This window comes from Dreissena polymorpha, chromosome 2 (assembly GCF_020536995.1).
Source record: "Dreissena polymorpha isolate Duluth1 chromosome 2, UMN_Dpol_1.0, whole genome shotgun sequence".
Classification (NCBI taxonomy): Eukaryota; Metazoa; Mollusca; class Bivalvia; order Myida; family Dreissenidae; genus Dreissena; species Dreissena polymorpha.
In genome coordinates, this window is record NC_068356.1 from 61,338,432 (window position 1) to 61,362,431 (window position 24,000).

Here is a 24,000-nt window from a genome sequence, read left to right on the forward strand (position 1 = left end):
CATATGTGTTTGTCGCAATGCAAGAGTAGATACCAGCATCTGTTCTGGCCACACTCTGATACAGTAATGTTTTGTTAGAATATATAATGCCTGCTTTTAACCACTGTACTGCCGTCTCGGGTGGATTACCAGGTTCATATGTGCATGTTATGTTGAGACTTTCTCCTTCCTTGATGTACAAATTGTCAGTGCGAATGACAGATGGAGGGTCTGGACATGTAAATGCATATAGTTTTATACATTCTTGCATCATTTAAATAGCTATGCACATCGGTATGTTTAGTCATTTTGTTGATTCTTAAAAAAGGTCAAATAATGCTTTAGAAAAACATCTTATTTAAAAGTTTTGTTTTCGTTTTTTTTTATTAATTTTCTTTGTATCGATTGTTTTGGTGCACAGTTTCTTGATAAAAAGAATTTAGGCGATACTTACATAATATATTCAGATAAAGGCTTTGTGCACTTTGCCCATGTTTGTTGGAAGCAACGCAGGCATATTTGCCCGTCATTTGGCGGTTTACGTTGGTAAACGTTTTGTTAAGTTGACCTCTTATGCTTATCTCTGACTGAACAATAGATACTCCAAACGCTAATGTTTCGCCCTTAATGAGACTTATTTCCGGTGTAGGAAAACCTTCAGAAATACAGGTCAGCATCGCAGTGCTGTTTTCTTTTAATGCTACATTGGACACTCCTTCAAATGCATCTACTTGAAATGCTGTGATTTTTGCAGGTTCTGAAATAAATTTAGTTAGTCATGTGCATTGTGTATCATTTCTTTTTGTTTTACTGGTATTGTAAAATGGCATGAAGCAAAATATATTATTAACGTTTTGGTATACAATATCATATTTCAGTCAGTGAGCAAGTATCTGTATAAACATAAAACCATATAAACCAAATATGACGACATACTGTATACATGTCATGTATTAAGCATCAACTTACCATATGTTTTTAGAGTTGTTATGTTGCTTTCCGTCATTTTCCCGTTTATCACTACTGCACACTGCCATTGTAAAATAAGATGCTCTTCCAGTGTATTACTCATAATACAACTAACCGCCGTATATTTGATACAGACGCACGCTACAGTTAAGGATGATTGTACTATGCATTCATTTTCAGGCTCTTGTACTTCTAAAACATGATCAAATCGACTAAGCTCTCCACTGGCAGAAGGATATATTTGTGTTTGACGAAAAAAGATTATGTTTGTCGCAAGACCTGTCCATTGACATGTAATGTTGAATTTGTTTGGGGCCACAATATAACTTGATATCCGTATGGTCCCTTTTGCTGAAAAATACCATATTTGTTTATTTTTATTTCCAGATAATCTAGTACATTAAAAATATAAAAAGACCTCATTTAAACGCATACATATTAGTACGTTCAAATGAGTAGTTCCTTTAGAATAATAAACCAACATTTAAATAAATTAAAAAGAAAAGTAATTTACGTACATTATTGGGTCTGCTTAAAGGCTTAATTACGGAGATTTATAATATGTACATGTTAGTTTGTTAAGATTCCAATAAAACAGTTATCTTTTTGTGCACACCGCCATTCGAAAAACGATTCTTAATTGGCTGAAGTTAATTTGGGTATAAATTTCGAAAAACGAAATTGATATATTGTTTTACTATGTAACACTTTAGATAAAGGATTGGTAGGAAGTCGTTATTGCGACAGGAGTAAAATGTCTTTTCAGTTGTATGCAAAGGTTTTCACAACCAAAAATGTGTATTATCTTTATGGTTTATATAGTAGTTTTATTAATGATTTTTTTTTCAAAGCAACTCATTGACTGAATATGCCTGCGATCGCTCAGATTGTGTATTTGATCAACATACTATATGTGATTCTTACTTGATAATAACACACAAAGAATAATCCAAGAATATGGTAGACGATTATCCATGTTGTATCTCAAAATTCTTCTGGTGGATCTTATTTCAGGCACATTATGAAGACCAATTGTGAAAGATGTCAATGTTAAGGACGTTAAAACGGATATAACAATATAATCATAGTTTCGAAATACTTACGCACTTAACTATTTCTGTTAACGGTTAACTGTAAACCGTTCGTACTCAAGTTTAAACTTTATAATCGGCATTGTTTTCATTCTTACGAGTATTATTGCATACTTCTGCTATCACAAAACAATTCCGTTTTATAAAGACTTTCATTTAAACAAACATGTGTACAGTCGTACAATCATCATATTTTGCATTATTATCCCCACGCTTTTTCAAAAGCGTGGGGATATTGTGGTAATCTCCGCCGTCCGTCCGTCTGTCTAACCGTCCGTCCGTCCTGGCAACTATCTCCTCCTACACTATAAGCACTAGAACCTTGAAACTTACACACATGGTAGCTATGAGCATATGTGCGACTCTGCACTATTTGGAACTTTGATCTGACCCCTGGGTCAAAAGTAATGCGGGTTGGGGTGGGGCCGGTTCAGAGATGTTCACTCATTTTGTATGTACTTTAACATTGACCATAACTTTGCAATATTGAATATAGCTCATAGAGCTGCACATTTTGAGTGGTGAAAGGTCAAGGTGATCTTTCAAGGTCAAAGGTCAAAAAACAAATTCAAGGGGATAGTATTAGCTTTAAAGGGAGGTAATAAATGAACCTGCCAAATGATTGTTTTTAAATAAATCAAAGCGGCACAGTTGGGGGCATTGTGTTTCTGACAAACACATATCTTGTGTTATGTTATTTTACATTAACCTCTTCATTTATACACCGATTTACTTCCAAGTGATACTGAACATCTCTTATGACAATACGGTCAATCTCAACTATGCATGGCCCCATTACCAACCCTGGGGCGCCCCCTGGGTCAAACATGAAACGTTGGGATACGCGTCGGCCTCTGCCGCGCCATTTCTTGTGATTCATTAGATCATGAGAGACACATGGTAGTGTAGTATATATGTCCTATTTGAATGTACGGTAGTTGTTTGCATGTAAACACTTAGGCATTGAGTACAGGCAGAAACCAACAATATGGGTTTAGCGCGTCAATTATTACAGACTCTCTTAACACAATAGGTACATGAACAGTATTATAATTTCTTTCCGGAACTTTTAAACATAAAGCAAAAATCTCAATAACTTATACATGCTATGACTTATGCTTTCACAACGTTAAGGAAGTCTAAAAACTCACATTTCCTTTCTTTGTTCGACTCATACGTACATATAAGTAGGGCATCCGATCAACGCCACTGTTCGGTAAACAATTCACTTATACACCACATGTAAAATTGTGCATTTATATATGAATTTATCGCGCACAAATCATTTATAACAGATAGCGATGATATGTACGTTAATGAGAACAAAATAGGTGCATATTAAAATAAACATGTTGATATAGTTGACTTGGTGTCAGGCCAACTAAGGATCTGAAAAAACACAATTTACCACCAACATTTGAAACACGTATACGGTAAATTATTTGTTTAAATGTTCCATCAATGTTCAGCTAAATACACATACAGTGGGGTTAGGGATTTTGTTCCGCAAATAAGGGGTTGCTTAGGGATGAATATTTTTGGGGATTAATCTCTAACAATCTTGTTTTATTAGGGATTAATCCCTAACAATCCCTTCTGGGTTTTTTAGGGATTTTTTGGGTTTAAAACGGATTATTTGGGATTGTTAGGGCTGAATAGGGATGCTAGCACTCTGCGCATGCGTACGGGTTAAAAGGCGGAGTTTAGAATGTGAGCTTTTGGTAGGACTGCGCATGCGTAGGGCTGAAAAGGCGGAGTTATTATCGCACATGTAACTCGCGCTAATAACTCCGCCTTTTCAGTCTTACGCATGCGCAGTACTTTAATGTATTAAAGCAACGATCTATAAATAAACACAGATTAGAAACATCCATTCGGACCAATTGTAAGTATCTGGAATTCGCGCAACGAAAACGAAATCAATATCACGTGACATCAATCGAGCAGCCGCAAGTCTCACTCTGTTATCTGGCGTTATCATTCGCTACTGCAGCGTGTCTGCCCGTTTGATTCCAGTACACAACATTTCATTACTTCGCACAAAAGAACTGAAAACATTTTAAACATGAACAAGTTTCGATATTTATAGCAGCGTCGATAAATTAAACGTGATTTTAAAATAAAACATAATAGATTTGAAAACATATGAGTCTCTGAACCAATAGTAAGTAATGAAACGTAATAATGGTATTTTAGGCCGAGCTTTTTTACAAACCTTTCAATCGCCGAAAACTTAATTATTTCTTTCTGGAAATAATGAACTAAAAATAAGTATAAAAGTGATCTCAAAATCTTCAGTCTATAACTTTTACTTTAATATGTTTGCGGGTATTACATAACAATACTTTGAGAGATTATCGGCTGAGTTAGACTATTTTAAAGCATATAAACACTTCTGATGTATATATCATTTTTAAGGTAATATAAAATGTACAATACTAAGTTTTGTTTATATTTTAACGTAAACAGTCTCGGAGATATTCATTACCGATGCATGTTTTTCTTATTGAAAAGTACATATCCGCCTTTGCCTAAAACTTAACTATTTCTAAATTAACATTTCATGTTGGAACATTTAGATGTAATATAAAAAGCTATGGCCGAAAATAAACTAATTTATATTAAACTGTTCTGGTGATGTTCTCTCTATTTCCTAAACTGTGATATTTCTTTATTAAATTTTCCAAATGAAGTGTTAATTTTAGAATAAACTATAAAACAGGAAATAAATATATTGATTTAAGTTTCGTTTATTACGTACAAATAATATTAGCAAGACAATACACATTTTGAATACAATACTCTTCAAGAGAGACCATGTCCCCAATGTGGATTAACCCTTTACCACTTAGATACGTATTTTGACGCATTTGTAGTCCCTTAGAAAGTGATATTTAATTCAAGACCTTTCTTACTAGAATCACGTTTTTAAGGCTTCAATTCCAACCTTTAGATACTGATAAGCAGCAAACAGCATAAAACCTGAACAGACTGCGAGTTACTAACAGGCTCTTCTGGTTTTATGCTGTTTGCACATAGCCATTTTAACTTTGTTTCTGAGTGGGAAAGGGTTAAGTGCGTTTATGTCTGTGACACCACATGTCTACGCGTCTGTTGATAAATTTATCACGATAAGATAATAGAAATCTCGTCGCCGGGCGTAAATACACACTAACACTAATCTTTGTTTATTTATCAATAGTTGATCATCATCACACCTTTTTACTGCAAATACGATTTTTATATGCGTTAAATTGTAATATATTGATAAAAAAAATATGTAACAATAACACAAAATAGGCAAGAAAGATTATACATTGAAGATGAATTTCATAAAATGCAGCATAGACAAATTAGCGCCCCGAGCCGATTGTGACGAAGATATTTCGTAAATATTATCCTACAATAAACGAAGCATTCGTTCTTTTATTAGGATCAGAGTAAGTGTTCGTGTGTCGTTTGAATAGATATCGTTGCAGGAATTTAAAATGAACAGTTAAACTAAATTTAGATTCACATCGTACATGCCTGATATACATGCTGGCGAATTCGACTGTACAGACATTTTCGATTTCAGATTTAAATATCTGGCTTATTTCGCATTTTTCGACACATGTTCTTCTTAACTTGTATTTTAATTTATATTGAAAAATATGTATAATAACTTTGTTTTACACATTTTATATGAATTCATAAATATTTGACCAAATCATATAATCTCGCTTTAATATCGACTTTATAATTGCAAAATTATAAACGTAAAAGTAATGTAACCGATTATTTTGACATATATAGTTTCATTAAAGGCGGACGGGCGGGGTTTTCACCCTTTCGTTTTCCTGTTCTATTACTTATGACTGTCAAATACACGCTTGAATGGCGGACTCAATAGATTTGCAAATCATATATACCCCAAAACGAAAAACACGTGCGCTTTCGCGATAAATCTTTTGCACAAAACCCGTGCATTACTCGCGAGATCCTTAAAAATGTTAACTTGGTCGCGCTTTATTCTTCCAACACAGATCCGAATAAGCCACGTGGTATAGGCACCGTGATATATACATTTCTGAATGAAAGGCTTCATGAACGTTGACGTCGCTCTTGGTTACCAGAAAAATTCCCACGCACGGATTTCAACCGTCATTGTTTACAATCAATTAAGTGCACAAGTACTGGAATTGGTAAAACGTTTGTTAAAGGTGTATATCCAGCGCGTGTGCAAGGAAAACAGGGCTTAATGTTTTTTTTGTTCAGCTCTATACTATTTATATCAAATCTGTATAAAAAAATGTCGATGAACTTTAATCCGGTGTTAATTTTTGAAAACATTGAGGCGTTCATTAATTATGTATATAAAACGGAGCATTAATACGCATATAAAAAAACACCGGGCGTATTGCATGTTAGTTCGGAGAAATGAAAATATTTCGAAAGAAAGCAATAAGGGGTCCAATTTTATACGGGCAAGTCTCGCTGCGCACGATTACATGTTAATACATGGACATTAATTACATATGATATGATTTTTTATGAAAATAAATGAGATTCAATTTTCAATGTAATGTGGTTTGCTTGATAATTTTATACAATGCTTGTTGGCACCAATGCATTTAAGAGAATAATTATGTTGTACATTCTTTGTTAGTCTCAAACACAAAGAGACCGGTACAGGTTTCTTTACTGAATATCTGCTGAACTTCTTCATTTAAATTGAGATACACTTTGACAAATGTCAGGCCGTGGTACACTTTTTATTGAACAGTTCATATCTGCCTTTGCCATAAACTAAAATTGTAATTATTTAAAAAAAAATGTAATTATATTTCTTAATCAAGTATCAATTTGAAATAAATATAAACAACTAAAGGTTGAACCAAAAAATGATTTATTGATATTTAACTGCCCCGGCTATGTTCTCTGTATTCCTAAACTGATCTATTACTTAATTAAATTTTCCAAATAAAATATATAATTTTTAGATTTAACTGTAAACATAAAACACATTCTGCTTTCACTTATTACGGACACATAATATTAGAAAGACAATAAACATTTTGAATTCAAATCTGCGATACAGGCGCAACCGCATCCTCTTCATTGTGGATGTCCCAATGTTTACTGGTATGCCTGTGAGACCATATGCCGGTACATGTGTAGATAAGATTATAACGATAAGATGCGTCATCTTTATCACTTGACTAAAATATCGGTTGCCGCAATGACACGAATCTTTGTTGCAGCACGGCAAATATTACGTATTATCCAACTTGTACCGTGTTAAAAACACACACAGTTTCGTTTTCGATTCTTCGGTGTTACTACAAACAAATTCTTTGTTGAGTTTACAAATGACGTGTATTTTAGGCTATAAAACACTATGCTGTATGCAGCTCATAAATTGTATTTGCGTGTGTGTTTTACATTACGTGCCCTTTCAGTGGAAAATATTTAATATTGAGCAAAAGTTGGTCAAATTCACCTCGTCTGCTCGGGTGTTCGCCAAAGAAAGAAGTTTGATCAAAATAGACGATTGCACGATGGCCAATGAGACCTTAATGTGCACTGGTAGACAATTAATAAATTTGTTTTATGCATAAAACCGACCAAATTAAATCCTAATCTTAAAATAGTTGTCTACGCCCCGCCTACTCGTTTACGGCAGTGATTAACTCCGCCTTTTCATCCGCATTCCCCGCTGACATTGACTGCGCATGCGTAGAGATTAATTAATCCCTTTAAGAGATGAATTCATCCCTAGCGCTGAGTTGCGATGAATTCATCTCTTTTAGGGGTGAATTCATCCCTTGCGATGAATTCATCCCTTAAAGAGCTTAATTCATCGCAATTTATCCTTAAAAACAGCAGAAAAAGGTTTAATACAGATGAATTCGGATGAAACGGGGTGAAAACGGATTAATCCCTAAAAATCGGCTGAATGAGGGTTATTTTTAAGGGTTTCTAAAGAGATTAATCCCGGAACAAAATCTCTAACCCCACTGTAATATCTATATTTTTTATCGTTATTTTCAAATATGTTCACAAAAATGAATATAGATTCACTTCAGAAATTATTATCTAATGATTATACAACTCAGTTAGAATATATTAAATCATGATACAACAAACATGATGTAATTCACCTGCATTCGAATCAGTTATAAACATGATAGTCCCTCTTGAACATTTTTATCGAATATTGTTTGTGTTATTTCTTCTTGATCCCAAGTAGAAGTATGAATCAGCTGCTGTAAGGCACGCGGTTTATTTTTGGGTAACTAAGTTGACAATTGAAACGTTGTTAATTACGAAGGGAAAGGCCGTCAATACTATTCATCACCAGAAATGTTGCACATGCTGAATATTCGGCTCATTTGTTTAACAGAGAATATTTTAAGAAAAATATTTTTGGTCAAAATGATAAAAAATGTTGTTTTATGACATATTGATAGTGTTAAAGTGACTTGGCCACGCGCCCAACACCTGTGCACCAAAAGAATCATTGTTTACATTTACTTTACCGAAAAACTTCCGGTTCCGGTTGCATGAGGGCGCAAAAATATTTTTTTTACACATATTTAATATGTAAACAATCAAAACATGTAAACGAAACGAATACGGGTCAAGAAATCTAAAGGTTGTAAGTATGTGCAGATCACTGATGTAAATGTGACAGAAAAAGGGTTTACTGGTCTATAAATTTGCTGTGACTTTGAAAGTGTCCTGTGTCACCTCTACCCCACCCACTTCTTATGTGATATACCAATGTAATAAACCAATGCCAAGTCGACAAACTATGAAGAAATTCGCGAAAAAGCGCCACAGATCATCACCCGGACAAAAGGTACTGCATCAATCCTTCCTCAAAATATATAAGCAAAATAGTGAGTTTGAATCAGACAATGAACGCTACTTTAGTGCCGACTCTGACTCTGAAAATACAATGGCGGCAAGCTTGTTGACAGTAGAAATGCCCTCTACAAAATTCAACAAATCTGATCTCGAAGAGGTTGCCTCACATTTGGTTGAACAGTTTAAAATGAAACTTTATTCAGATATGGCCAGTGAAATAAAACGTGCAATTTGTGAAGAACTGGGTGAGCTACGTGCAGAAGTGCAAGCTCTGCGAGATGAGAACACTCACTTAAGAAAATGCATCAAAGCAACCAACCTTTGCACGTGATGACCTCGAACAATATGGTCGCCGACTGATGCTCGAGATCTCGGGTCTTCCAGATGACACTGGTGATGCCAACGAAAACGTCGAACAAAAATTGCTTGACAAGGCCAGGGAACTCAATTTGCAGCTTAACTCCTGTGACATCGACAGAATCCACCGCCAGGGGTCGAAACTTTCAGGCACAAACAGGCGTGTTATTGTCAAGTTTACAAATTCCAAAGCCAGGAAGCGGATTTTCAACGCCCGGAAGTCCTTTGGAAAAGGTCTGTTTGTACAAGACTCTCTTACACCGTTCCGCTCGCAGCTGTCCTTCGAAGCCCGTGCACTTAAGCGCGACCACAAACTAACATCGACCTGGGTTGCTGGTGGTAACATCTACGGGTTAATGGTGCTGAACGGCCATGAACGGAAAGTCCAGATCAAAGACCTCGATGCCATTGATGCCATCCGAAATGGTGTGGAACCGTCGTATCCTCCCCCGGCTCTTCCATAAACTATCATAAACCCCCATCTGGGTACCGAACGTGTAAGCCAATGACGAACATATTTTTGACTTCAACATGTAAACATCACTGTTCGATCGTGCTACTTCTTAACCCTGTCTTAAGTACACAGTTTATTACTGAAATATATCGTCCTGGTTTTATAAAGAACACGTATTTCCATTAGTATTTAGCAATTTTTCCCTATAATTAATTACTTTAACACTTTTAAAGTATAGTATTTATGTACTTTATGCAATCTACTACAGTTTCTATCTATATTCACGACAATTCATGTAAGCGCTTTAATTTTCCGTCATCATGCAATGTTAAGTACACAAATAATTCAGTAAAACACGAGTTTGTTATTTGTCCATTTTACCGGATGCCCGCGTGCGTGCGTTAACAATAATAGCCAGAGGCTCTGAATAGCATTGTATTTATCAAAACTTGTTTATCCATTCAGTAATATTCGGGGCTTTAGTATTCGTATAAATTCGAAATTTGCACGTTGAAATCTGTCGGTCACACGCACCAGGTTTACCGCTACTGCAATCATTGGGTACTACCTGTAAAATTAGCTGCGCTTACATTTTTTTTTATTCCGAATGTTTATCGAGATATTGTTTGTTTAAACAGTCAGATATCGACGGTTAAAAGTAATGTTGTTTGTAATGTCACTGACTGGCTATTAATACCATTGTGATTTGACAATGAAAATAAGCTCCTTCACGAAACCCATGGTTCAGAATATAATCCTAATTACTTTATGGAAGTTTTCCACCGTAGATTTTTGCGTTTATGTAGTTTGTTTTTTTAACATGAACGCCTTTTGATTGTCTTGTCCGTAAGCACTGATTTAAAATGTACCATTGTATTTATTGTACTTTTTTGTATATTTGTCTCTTTTCGTCATTTCTTTTTGTTCTGCTTTGGAAACTAGCATTAATTGTTTTTTCTTTTATAATACTTAATGTACCAGATTGCTCCACTTGTGTTGTTTTCCCACACCCGGTCTCTTGCTCTGATTTAAAGGTCCCCATTATGTTGATAGTTTTACTTAGTGTGTATCTTTACCCACATAGATGATTGACATAACGCAATATCGATCATCAACAATTGGGGGCTTTTATATATGTTTGCAGCGATATCTCACAACTTACATTAAACACGTGCATCCATGGAAATACTTGTTTCGTAACATAATAACATCTATTTTCAGTGTTACATCAAAGAGTTTGCATCTGTTCATGTGGCGTTATATTTATACCATGTACGCATGGTTTCACTTTATATACGTGCTAAAAGACGTACACAATGTATACAATCAGCACCGTCCTTTTACATCGGCATATTTTAACTCAATTACTTTACATTTTCGTGTGGATGACCTTGCATGTACTCTATCCATCATTAAGTACACAATATTATTGCTCTTGTTACTGTCGGGTGACATTGAACTCAATCCTGGGCCATCTCATGTAACCCCTCAAGAATGCAGCCTGTCAATATTCCATCAAAACATAAGAAGTATTCGAAACAAGTTTGAATATATTCGGGACAATTTCTTAGATTTCGACATAGTTTGCTTTACAGAAACGAAACTGTCAGGTGACATCATTAACGAGAGTCTGTCCTTAGATGGTCATGATTGTATTTTTCGAAAAGATAATTCTAATCATTCAGGGGGTTTATTAACGTATGTTTCGTCGTTATTTCGACCCACACGATTACTTAACCTTGAAATAATTCTACCAGAATCTATATGGATACAAATTTTCGACCACTCCAAGTCCTTTTTAATTTGTAATGTGTATCGTTCTCCTAAAACTGCTTCTAAATTTTGGGATCGATTTGAAACATATCTTGATCAAGCATATGACCTTTGTAACAATATAATTATTGTTGGCGATATTAACGAAAACCAATTAAATCCCTCCAACCACAAATTTAAAGATATTCTGTGTTAAAATAACTTATCTAACGTAATTAACGAACCAACCAGAGTGACCGAATTAACTAGTAAACTAATAGACCCTATTGCTATAACAAACTCATTGCAGCATTTACATTCAGGAATTTTTGAAACTGATAAATCAATTAGTGATCATTTTGGTACATACATATATATTAATATTGACTTACCCCAAAATGCTCCTTACAAAAGAAAAATATGGCGCTACCAGTATGCGAATTTTAGAGAGCTTAATGCTGCAATAACATCACACGACTGGTCCTTTTTACACACGGGTGATCTAAACCAAATTGTACTCAGAATTACAAAAGTATTTCTTCAATTAGCTTCCCAGTTTATTCCGTCTTCCGATGTCACTATTCGACCAAATGATCGTCCTTGGTACAACTCATCAATACGTAAGACATCCCGCCATAGGGACAGACAAAAGCGCATTGCTATCAAATCTGGTAAAGTTTCTGATTGGTCAGCATATAAACAACTACGAAACAAAGTCAATAATATGAAAAAAACATGCTTAAGAATGCTTCTTCAATACTCTTGAAATTGAGCTTGCCGACTGTAGAAAATCTAATCCCCGCCAATATTGGAAAACGGTAAAAATGTTAGTTAAAGAAAATGCAAATAGTTTTAATAGTATCCCTCCGCTGGTGAACCCAGATGAATCGTTTTCGGTAACTGACACTGAAAAAGCCAATACATTAAACACTTATTTTGTATCCATATCTACAATTGATGAACGCGACCATGACGTACCACAATTACACCGAAAAACACATAACACGTTTGACGACATTTTTATTTCTGAACAAGACGTAATCGATGTTCTATGCAACTTAGACATTAAAAAAGCTAATGGTCCTGATGGTATTAGTCATAAACTATTAAAAGAAACATCCAAATTAATAATTAAGCCACTATCAATTATTTTTAACAGATCGATACATGAAAACTTATTTCCATCCTTTTGGAAAGAAGCAAACGTTATGCCTCTCTTAAAAAAAAGGGAAAAGTTCATTCCTTCGAATTATCGACCTATTTCCCTTATAAGCTGTGTTGGAAAAGTATTTGAAAGGGTTGTTTTCAAATACCTTAACAACTACCTACACACAAATCAACTTATATACAAGAATCAGTCAGGTTTTTTACCAGGTCATTCTACTGTTTACCAACTAATTGACATGTATAACCAAATATGTAAATCGTTTGATGAAAAACAATCAACCTGTATCGTTTATTGCGACATAAGTAAAGCCTTCGACAGGGTTTGGCACAAAGGTCTAAAACATAAACTGAAAGAACTTGGGTTTTCAGGAAATATAATTGCGTGGATATCCAGCTACTTGTCCAATAGATCTCAGAAAGTTCTTATCGGCTCGTTGTTTTCCCGATCTTTAAATATCAATGCAGGCTTCCACAAGGCTCTGTATTAGGGCCTCTTCTTTTTTAATTTATGTTAATGATATCTCTGAATCACTTCTTAGCACAAGTCGCCTTTTTGCTGACGACTCTTCACTATCTGTTTCCTCAAATGATACAGCTATAATTGAGAGTGTTTTAAATCATGACCTAGACTGTATAAACCAATGGGCAAAGAAATGGCTCGTCGAGTTTAATCCCTTGAAAACGGAAGTTATGTTTTTCAGTCTCTTGAAAAGTCAAAACCGTCCAAATTTAACTTTCGACCAAACCCATTTATCCTTTGTAAAAGACCATTAACATCTCGGTTTTACGCTAAGTGAAGACGGTTCGTGGCACAAACATATTGACAATATTACAAAATCAGCTTCCGAAATACTTGGATCCATGAGAATGCTAAAATACAAACTTAAGCGGGAAACACTCAATCAAATATACGTCTCATATCTTAGACCTTTGTAAGAGTATGCGTCCATTGTCTGGGACAACTGCGCAAAATACGAAAAAGAACTGTTAGACAAAATTCAATTGGATGCAGCTCGTATTTTAACAGGACTAACAAGATCAACTAAAATTTCCCTTCTTTTAAAAGAAATTGGTTGGGTTTCTCTCGATGACAGACGGAAAATTCAAAAACTTGTTTTCGTTTATAAACACAATAAAGGTGCCTTGCCACAGTATTTAAACGATATTTTCCCTGCCACAACAGATAACATTCCTTACCTGTTACGTAATCGTGGCGACTATGCAACAATCGCTCGTAGACTTGCGATTTACTCAATTTCAACTATTCCTTCGTCTCTTAAGTTATGGAACGAACTTGACATAGATACAAGGTCTTTACCAACGCTTTCTAGTTTTAAAAGTGCAGTAATGAGGAAGTACAATCCTCCTAAAGTCCCTTCGTATTTTCTTGTTGGCGAACGTAAGCAACAAATTCTACATGCTCGGCTAAGAAACCACTGTAGCGACTTAAATTCCGATTAACACTTAAACCACCTACGTGACCATCCAAAATGCGCGTGTAATAGTCCTATCGAAGACGTGGATCATTTCTTCTTTAAATGTCCTCTTTTCTCCGAGCAACGTATCGTGCTTTTTACCAACACTCGTCCATACCACACTCTTAATGCAAACAAACTATTATACGGTATCCCAGAACTAACTGATAACCAAAACAATGTGTTATTTTTGGAAGTTCAACGATATATCAAGACTTCAAACAGGTTCATTTAAATATTTGACTGTAAACACATTTTCAATGTTGTTCGCTTGTTCATCTTATTCAACAGAGTTCAAGAATTTTCGCTGCAGATTATGTGCTATATTGTAGTTCGTAGAGTCGAGTTGTGTGGAGCAATTTATTGTTATTTTGTATTCTTTGTTGTGGAGCAATAAATTAATTAATTATTTTTGTATTTGTTTTTTTTTCACTTCTTTTGTGTGTGTATATATATATATATGTTTAGTTCAGTTAATTGTTATATTATAACATTCTCTTTAAACTTAGTCTACATTTTTTCTCTAAACCACTTTGAGTGTAAAACAGTGAATGACACTTACTCTTTGTAAATACATTTTCCCAAATGTTTTTGTCGTCAGCTAAAGTCTATTTATTTACTTACTGAATTGTTAATATTACACTCACGTTATGCACTTTGAATGTCCCTATTTACCAAATCGGAAATACTGGGAAGGGTCGTCATCTAATGTTGTTAAAACTTGTGACCCAACCCTTTTGCTTTTTTCTATACATTCGATAACATCAATTTGTATTATATCTACTCTATGCACTATGCATCATGTGTATATTTGTATGAATGCATGTACGAAAGAAAATGCAATAAAATATTATTAAAGTAAAGTACATTAACAATGGTTCCCGGCCCGTAAGCGAAGCATTGGTTCCTGGCTAAGACGAACACTAATTTTGACGCTCCCACCGCGTGTAGATTTCATGCAGACTTTCCAACTGTTCAAATGTCAACTATTATGTTTTATATTCAATTACATTTTATGACAAACATAAATTATTTATCATCTAATCATTTAGAATAAAAACAAACACATTTGTTTAGGTGTCATGACAAGCAGGGTATTTTATTTCTTGAAACACACGCACAGAGTGGGTGTTTGTATCTGGCAGGGCTTTCTACACATAAATGCAAAAAACCAAATCTTCTGACTAGGGTATGTGTTCAATGAGCAACAGATATCGACCCCAATGGCACCTCTCAGTTGAAGAGTCTCGAGACGTCAGTAAACGTTGCGACATCCTTCTCATATATTTAAGAACTGAAACGATACTAAATCCATTCTGTAGAACACGTCGTTATACGTATCATTAAACATGCTCATGCGTTACATGTGAATAATTGAATATTATTAATACCCATCAGACGTCAAGCCTAGACTCAAAATCATACAATTGCACAATTTAACTACACAATTCAAAATCACAAGCCCAACCAAGGACGCCACGGCCCTAACAACCGCCCGTCCGCCGCCGATGCCCAAAGCGCACCGAGGACGCCCCCTATGCCCATCCACAACGCCTATTTGCGAAAAGTACATAAAGTGAAGCATTAGTTTTGATAAAAGCAGCTGCGATCATTACAAGATTTATTCATTACCATCAATTAAGAGAAGTGCACATGACTTCACGTACACCCCAAACAATAATCGGTGGTAACGAACGATTCAGGTGTAACCGCGAGCAGGATACGCAACCCTACTGCTCATTTTTCATTTTTCTTTTAATGGCAGGGGGACGTATGAGGACCCATGGCTCAAGACCGGTGTCTAGGTGCCTTCATCACCTCCTGAAACCTCTAATTTTAGAGAAATCTACAAATAATCAGCTGTTACTATATCGTAAACGTATTCTTTTTAGAAAACTATGTAAATCCCATGGTAAAATGTCCGGAACCAATGCCCCTTCCTATCTCAAGTCAGTCATCCGTCTGCTCTCATAAAACTCACTAAAACACATAAAACATAATATTAACATCAACACACAAACAGAGCATAAATAAATAAAACGATTTAAATCAAGTCTTCGCTCTACCCTGCTTGCCTGTCGAATGACTAAACCTACAAATCTGTGCACGAGGAAATCTTGATTTCCGCACCATTGGACATATACAGTACAGCTCACGCAAAACCATCAAAGTCCGCGGCTACGCCGCGGATAGATTCTTCTGTTAACGTATTTTCGCCGCGTATTCACTCGGCATGATGCCGAGGCACTCGGCGAAATTTCACGGAGTGACACCGCGTCTGTTTTTGCCTCGGCATCGATTCGCGGAGTTACGCCGCGTAGATGCGGCGATTCGCCGAGTATAACTATTTACAAATATTGATTGTATACTAATCTGTAACACATGTTATCGAAATATAGAAACATACACAGAAAATACGCTGTGCGATTGTTAACATTTCTCTATATCTGCATACATTTAATTAAATTATCAATCGGATGTCATCTGTCAAAACAATTTTTGTGTCTGTCGATAACTAGATCTATATTGAGTTAAAGATTACACAGTTAAATCCCGTAGATTATTTCGGAAACGAGACTTGCTTTAAACGTCTGTCATGTCGCAAAAATTGTTGCTCAATAATTTAAAGAAAATAAATGTAGTATTAGATACACATTTTACAACACGTACATGATTCTAGGCTTGTTATTCTTCAGCAAGGCAACCAAAATTCTAAAGATGGCTGCCAGTGCAGCAACCATCTGCGAAAAAAGAGAGACATATTGTTGTTGCTTTGTCTAAGTTATCACTATAACATTAATATGAGGATAAACAGTGCACCCACATCTCAACCTGTGCTTTGCGACACACTCTTTATAAAATTGAATGGGTTGTGTGCATTTCAAACTTGCGGTATAAAAAGCTATAACATAATTTTGAAAACTAAGATTATGCAATAGCGAACAACTTCAGTGCCATCAGCGATTTGATATAATGTTTTATTTGACCGTACGATTATTAAACCTTTAACATAACATATTTTTATAAATCTTAAACTTGTAAAAATTCCAAAGTATGTATGTTATGTTCAATACCCGTTATAATATAAAAATAAGGCTTGCACTCTGGTATATATTGTTGGGACGCATTGGCCATGGCATGTATTACTAGTTTGTATTTGTCTATTGTTGAAGATCGTGTACCTTAAACATGATGAACGGGAGGGCTTGTGCGCTTGATATTTCGTTTATGTTAATACACCCAATATTTATAAGACCCATGGCGAACGCCTCATAAGTTTAAATTGTACTTGTGAAATCTGATACGGCTTTGGAAAATCCCGGTCTGTTGCAATCGATACCCCTGCAAAGCTTGTTTTTGATTATGATAAAATAGGTTTTCAAGTACGTCCTTTAATTTTTGGGCTTGCTGTTTTAAGATTTTGTGAAATGGGAAGAACATATTTGCAATGCCAATTATTTTCAATGAATAACTTAAGTCGGGCAGACATAGCTGATATCTTATTAACTACTTTTATGTATAAAACTTCCGTGTGTAACGCAAATGCTTGATATATATTTGTTATTCCAATTTTCGGAACTGGACATACCGATCGTTAAACTGATACTATATTTGCACACTCTTAAATAAAGAAAAGAAAATTCCCCTACAAGCTGGCCATTATTTACGTTATTGATAATACACTTAAAGTTTTTAGATGTGTATTTATATTCTTTTCCTACGAGACATGGTTTACTGGGATATACACGTAATAGGATGAGTTGTTTTATTAAGTGCGATCAGTTATCATTTTCTGTTTGAAACAAGCATCATAAAATCGATTAATTGTATAATAGAAACACATAACACATTTTTATTATATATATTTATGGTTTTGAATTCATGTTGCATTTTATTATGTTTGTTTTTTTAATTAAAAAAGTGTATATCCTATGTACTGCAAATGACATTAAGTCTCGTCTTATTATCTACCATGTTGTACTTTATAGAATCGTCTTTTCCATAAAAAGTATTATGGATATGTGAATAATAAAGCACAAAAATATAGTACCACATATAAATGGGGGACACACCTTCATATATTGGCAATACACCTCATTCGTTTTCTTATTTCATTCAAAAGTGTAAGCTCCCTTTAACAGGCCTACTTTTATTCCCGCATCATATTACAAGCTTAATGTTTACAGCACACAGCGGTAACATGTTACGAAACTGCAACTAAATTGCATGTTAAAACCCTCTTAAAAATGCAATAATTTATGTCAAGACCTCAATTTCATTGTGGAAAAGTATACCGTACTTAAGCATGGCCTACGTGCATGTTAGCGCTGAAAACATGACAGTGCGCCGTCAGTTTTCAAACAAACATTTGAATACGTATTGTATCTTTGCAATCTGATACAACGCCCGGGAATGGCGGTCTGATAAAATCGATATCCCAGCCAAGCCTGCTCTACGTTAATATATTTTGCATACAGCAGGCTGAATATAGTTTCTTAATTGTCCATGACAACAGGAAGATAAGTATCGAATGTGTAGAATTTCCAACGACTAACCAAGAGAGTATTAACACTTAAGAACAATTAAACAGGTGCATGCCATGGTGGTCTGATGTGTCATTATGCAAGGATATTTAATACGTGTTTCTTCCGATCATATTATTTTCCTGCCATTGTAAATGTTTTGCAATATGCATTGTATTATACATCAAGCCTTTTCAGACAACTATTTGTATGATCAAGAATAAGGAACATTCATGAACAACACGCTTTACATTGTAGTTAAGATCTTTAAACCTGTTACTTGCAAACGCCTATGCGCCAGTAGTTATGTGAAACACATTATATTACATGTTAACTTGTATAAACAGCCATTGTATTTAAGTAGGTCATGGTTGTTTTGATTGCTGAATATTTGCTTGGATAGGCTTCTTAAGTTACAGGCGCGATTATGTAAATTGATTATTTAAGTCTAAAATAGTGTTCAGGTGATCATTTTCGTCGTAATTTTAAAGCTTTTTGGTAATGCGATCATTTTAAGTGTGGCAGTTAGAGCAGGTATACATACCAAATGTTTCAATGCATATTTTGCCAAAAATCATGATAAAAGTTTACCACTGAAAACTTCACGTATCATTGCCTTCGATACGTATATGTAAGGCAAACGTATAATGGTGCAACGATTACAACCTTTTGGTAATTCATGACACGCAAGGAATTTTGTAAGAATAATGTAATGACAGTGTTCTTATTTTCTTAACGTTATGTTCAACACATGACTTTGCGGGGTACAGAATTCGCGCTATTTCGATTGCCAATGTGCTCCTGTGGTCTTTATCTTAAATACCCAGTCCATGTGAAGAAAAGCTACTTATTTTAAATCAGAACACTCGTTTAACCCTTTCCCTATCAGCAAAGTGGAAATGGCTATGTGCAAACAGCATAAAACCAGAACAGCCTGCGAGTAACTCGCAGTCTGTTCAGGTTTAATGCTGTTTGCTGCTCATCAGTATCTAATGTTTGTAGATGAAGGCTTAAGAACTAGAATCGAGTAAAAAAGGTCTTAAATTAAATATAACTTTCCAAGGGACTACAAATGCGTGAAAATACGTATCTAAGTGGTAAAGGGTTAAATAGAAGCCTATTATGCTTGTTCGATGTACATGTATACACGTCAGTTCTAATGTTTAGCGGTCCACTTCTACATCTATGTTCAAATGCGGTCGTGATATTGAACATAATCAGCATCATCATCAGCAGCAGCAGCATCGGCGGCGGTGGCGGGGCGGCGGCGGCGTCGTGGTCGTCATTTTCATCACCATCATCATCATCATTTGCATATGATACTTCACGTGTCTGAGATATATGTGGTTCCATTAGCTGAAATACAATAATGTTCTGTGAACAGCAGTATTTGGCATACGTACGTGTTTTTTTTATGCCCCCCGAAGAGTGGCATGAAGTTTTTGAACTGTCCGTCAAGCCGTCCGTCTGTCTGTCTGTCCGACAGTCCGTCCGTCCGTCCGAACACTTTATAATTGGTCATAACTTTTTCAATATTGAAGATAGAAACTTGATATTTGGCATGCATGTGTATCTCATGGAGCTGCACATTTTGTGTGGTCAAAGGTCAAGGTCATCCTTCAAGGTCAAAGATCAAATATATGGCTTCAAAGCGGCGCAGAAGGGGGCATTGTGTTTCTGACAAACACCTCTCTTGTTAGTTGTTCGCTTGCGAACAATTAAGGTTAAGAGCTAGTTTTGCATGTCGGTCTGCTCTTAACTACCCTAAGAACGATGACCACCGCATCTGCTTGTGCACACTGATTAGCCTGTTTATGCTTCACCACTGGTACACTGCAGACAGTGAGTGTGTGTATGTAATCAATAGTGTTTAACAGCCTGTGCGTTGACATTGGCCAGTTTGTCATTGAAATCTGTACATATTGGCTGCGTTCAGGGAAAACGGGGCCTTATGTATGTCCAATAAGTTGTGTCCTGTGCACACTGATTAGCCAGTGCAGTTCGCACAAGCTAATCAAGGACGCTTTCTGATTCTATGGTGTTTTTCGTTTAAAGACAGTCTCTGGTACTGGGTTGACAATTTATGCATATGCATTAAGCCCTGTTTTCCCAAGAGGCTGCAGTCAGTATACAATACACTAATTGTTTCAGTAATGAAGGAACTGAAACAGCGTAACGGTAACGATACAGTGTGTTTAAATTATATTTTATTTCGAGGAATTGTCCGAACGTAGTTAATCTACATTTAATAAACATCATGATTTCGGAACTTGTAATCAGTTTCTATCCCAGGTAAATTATAGTTTATAAGATTTTTCGCCGAGTGACTCAGCGTTATAGCACCAACAATTTCCTCGGCATCATGCCGAGGCGTGCCGCGGCGTGTCTCGGCGAACAGACACGGCGACTCGGCGACCAGATTCTCGATGCCGAGTCGACTCCGCGAACAATTGATGTCGTCAAAATCCGCGGATCGCGGAATTTGTTGGTTTTGCGTGAGCTGTACTGTATCACCTTCAAAAACCTGTATAACCAGTTTATTCATTCACACAACGATAATAAATACATGTAACATTGCAAGATGTAAAGATACGCGATGACTAATCTAGACGTGAATATATGCTCACATTGGAAATCGGCAGTTCGTTAAAATTACTGTTTCAAATTTGTAAAGAAGCGTTAGAGTTGTGACAAAGTTTTGTGCGTTGTGTATGCGATTTAAACATAAAAGGTAATGTATATTTTACATTTTTAACATTTAATTTTTTATTTATTGAACAGTTTTAATTGGACAATTCACAAGATGAACATTTGAGATGTCTCCACCTTAAAAATTAACATTGTTGAAAATTGAAACATTAAATATCAAACATTGTTTATTTGAACGGATATTATTTGACATGAATGTAAAATCTATAATTGCAACATGGAACATGTCAGCTGAATACTCAACACGTGCAACATTTCTGGTGAAAAATAATATTGGCGGTCTTTCCCTTCCATAGTTAATGTTTTATGTATCAATGAAAGTTAAACTTTTGTTTTACTCATTTACTCGTTAAAGCATACCAATTTCTTCGCTTCTTCTAATGATCCACAATACACGCATCCGATTTCTGAGTTTACAATATACGATGTTTACTCACGGTTGCAAATTGCAAAACTTATAACCAACTTATAAACTACATGCTAGTTCACCGTTTGCGTATTGTAAAACAGAATCCGCGCACAAATTATGATGCAGGTTCTTATCAAGTAAATGTGTCAGACTTAAACAAACACATTTACATGCTTGTTTATTTATTTTGGAAAAACGTCATTAAATGCATTTACGAACAAAAGTTATAATACATTAAATTATTGTGCAAATTATCTGCAATCAAATGTGTAACAAACCAATGCTGTTTTAGCCATGATGCGAATCAGAGTTCTTTGTTCATCATCATCATCATCATCATCATCATCGTCAACAGCAGCAGAAGAAACATCATCATAATCATCATCATCATCATCATCATCATCATCATCATCATCATCATCATCATCATTATAATTATCATCATCACCATCATCATCATCATCCTCATCATCATCATCATCGTCATCATCATCACCATCATCATCATCATCCTCCTCATCATCATCATCGTCATCATCATCATCATCATCATCATCATCATCATCATCATCAATATCATCATCATCATCATCATAACTACCACCACCACGATCATCATTATCATCATTATCATCATCATCATCATCATCATCATCATCATTATCATCATCGTCATCATCATCATGATAAGCATTATCATCTTCATTATCATCATTAACATCATCAAACCTTAAGCACAATCCTTAGTATTATCATCATCATCATAATCGTAATCAAAATCATAGTCAGAATAGTCATATTCGTAATCTTATGCATCGCAAAAGTAGTCAAGGTCATTTCCCTTTATTTATAGTAATAAATAAACATCATGATATAAATTGTTTCATCATCAATCATATACGTCCAATTCATAATCTTAGACATCATAAACATAATCATTGTGATTTATCACATGTTAAAAGTAATAAGTCAACATCATGAAAATTGTTTATGTTTTCGAAATCAATAACGGCAGTGTTTATTATTAGATAATAGGCTAATGGAATGTAAGTAATATTAAAAACATTTAAGTTATAGACATTCGATAGTTTAGTAATGACTCGAATTGTGCATACTTAGTAAATCAAGTTAGTAAGTTTAGAGACATTGGTATTTTTAAGCGAAGTTTAACTAAGGGGTTTGGCATCTCAGCATACGGTCGATTGTGTTTAAAGGTTAGCTTAAGACTCTGGATCTCATTTCAAAATATGCAACAAGCATTCAGAAGTTGAACCATTGAACCTCGAATCAATTACTAGCTGCAACGTATTGGTGAACAAACTTTGGGTAAATTAAAATTATTTGTCAACCAAAATAGTCTAAATGGGAGATTTAATAACATTGAAACCAACTGATTTCACTGTCGTACTCTCGTAATCATGTATAGTTAAATCAAAGTTAATTCATCCATCAGAGAAACGCTTATTAAGTGTAATGTTGTCGATTATTTCGCAAAGTGAAACGAATTAGTGCTCCGGCCCTCAATGCACTCTGCTATGCACTGGTAATGCGTTCAAAACTATATACACATTAAAGCGGGTATATACGATTTTTTATATGTGTTTAATTGTAATATATTGATAAAATATGTTACAATAACACAAAATAGGCTAGAAAAATTATACATTAAAGCCGAATTTTATAAAATGCAGCAAAGATAAATTAGCGCCCCCAGCCGATAGTGACGTACATATTTTCCTACAATAACCGAAGCATTCGTCTTTGTGTTAGGATCGGAGATAGTGTTCGTGTGTCGTATGAATAGATATAGTTGCAGGAATTCAAATAAACCGTTAAACTAAGTTTAGATGCACATCGTACATGTTTGGTATACATGCTGACGAATTCGGCTGTACAGCCGTTTTCAATTTAAGAATTAAATATCTGGCTTATTTCGCATTTTTCGACACATGTTCTTCTTAACTTTTATTTTAATTTATATTGAAACTTATATATAATAAGTTTTTTGACACAGTTTATATAAATTCATAAATATTTGACAAAATCGTATATACCCGCTTTAAAGTAACCAAAAATCACTAACACTGCCAATATAAGTAATTGAATTTGGGCCAATATATTTAATGGCATGTATTGCAGCATATTATTAAAGATTTGCTTAGAAACATTATGGGCAAGGATTATTAACATTCATGTACTTTTTAGACTAATTCGGCATTAATCAATGTCACAAAAAAATCAACTCTTAAGCAGAAAATCCAGG

The 24,000-nt window shown here is 35.1% G+C and overlaps 2 protein-coding genes across 21 annotated transcripts in view; one reads left to right on the forward strand and one right to left on the reverse strand.

Annotated features, from left to right (window-relative positions):
- The window catches only part of LOC127867260 (hemicentin-1-like), a 6,812-nt gene extending 4,778 nt beyond the window's left edge, over positions 1 to 2,034 (reverse strand). Inside the window, exons 1-4 of one of the 2 annotated variants that reach the window (XM_052408286.1) lie at positions 1,873 to 2,034; positions 949 to 1,299; positions 434 to 736; positions 1 to 210 (exon numbers count right to left, since the gene is read on the reverse strand). The exon at positions 1 to 210 is cut by the window's left edge and continues 60 nt beyond it. In XM_052408286.1, coding sequence (XP_052264246.1) covers positions 1 to 210; positions 434 to 736; positions 949 to 1,299; positions 1,873 to 1,924 — 916 coding nt within the window. In that variant the 5' untranslated portion in view covers positions 1,925 to 2,034. The remainder of the gene's footprint in view (positions 211 to 433; positions 737 to 948; positions 1,300 to 1,872) is intronic. The other variant, XM_052408287.1, reaches the window with a different exon arrangement.
- The window catches only part of LOC127867266 (interferon-inducible GTPase 1-like), a 175,945-nt gene that overhangs the window by 64,893 nt on the left and 87,052 nt on the right, over positions 1 to 24,000 (forward strand). The window contains exon 1 of one of the 19 annotated variants that reach the window (XM_052408303.1): positions 20,562 to 21,350. The exons of 17 other annotated variants lie outside the window; for them this stretch is intronic. The gene's annotated coding sequence lies outside the window, so the exon portion shown is untranslated. Of the gene's footprint in view, positions 1 to 20,561; positions 21,351 to 24,000 lie in introns of those variants that run through there. One more of the 19 variants, XM_052408302.1, reaches the window with a different exon arrangement.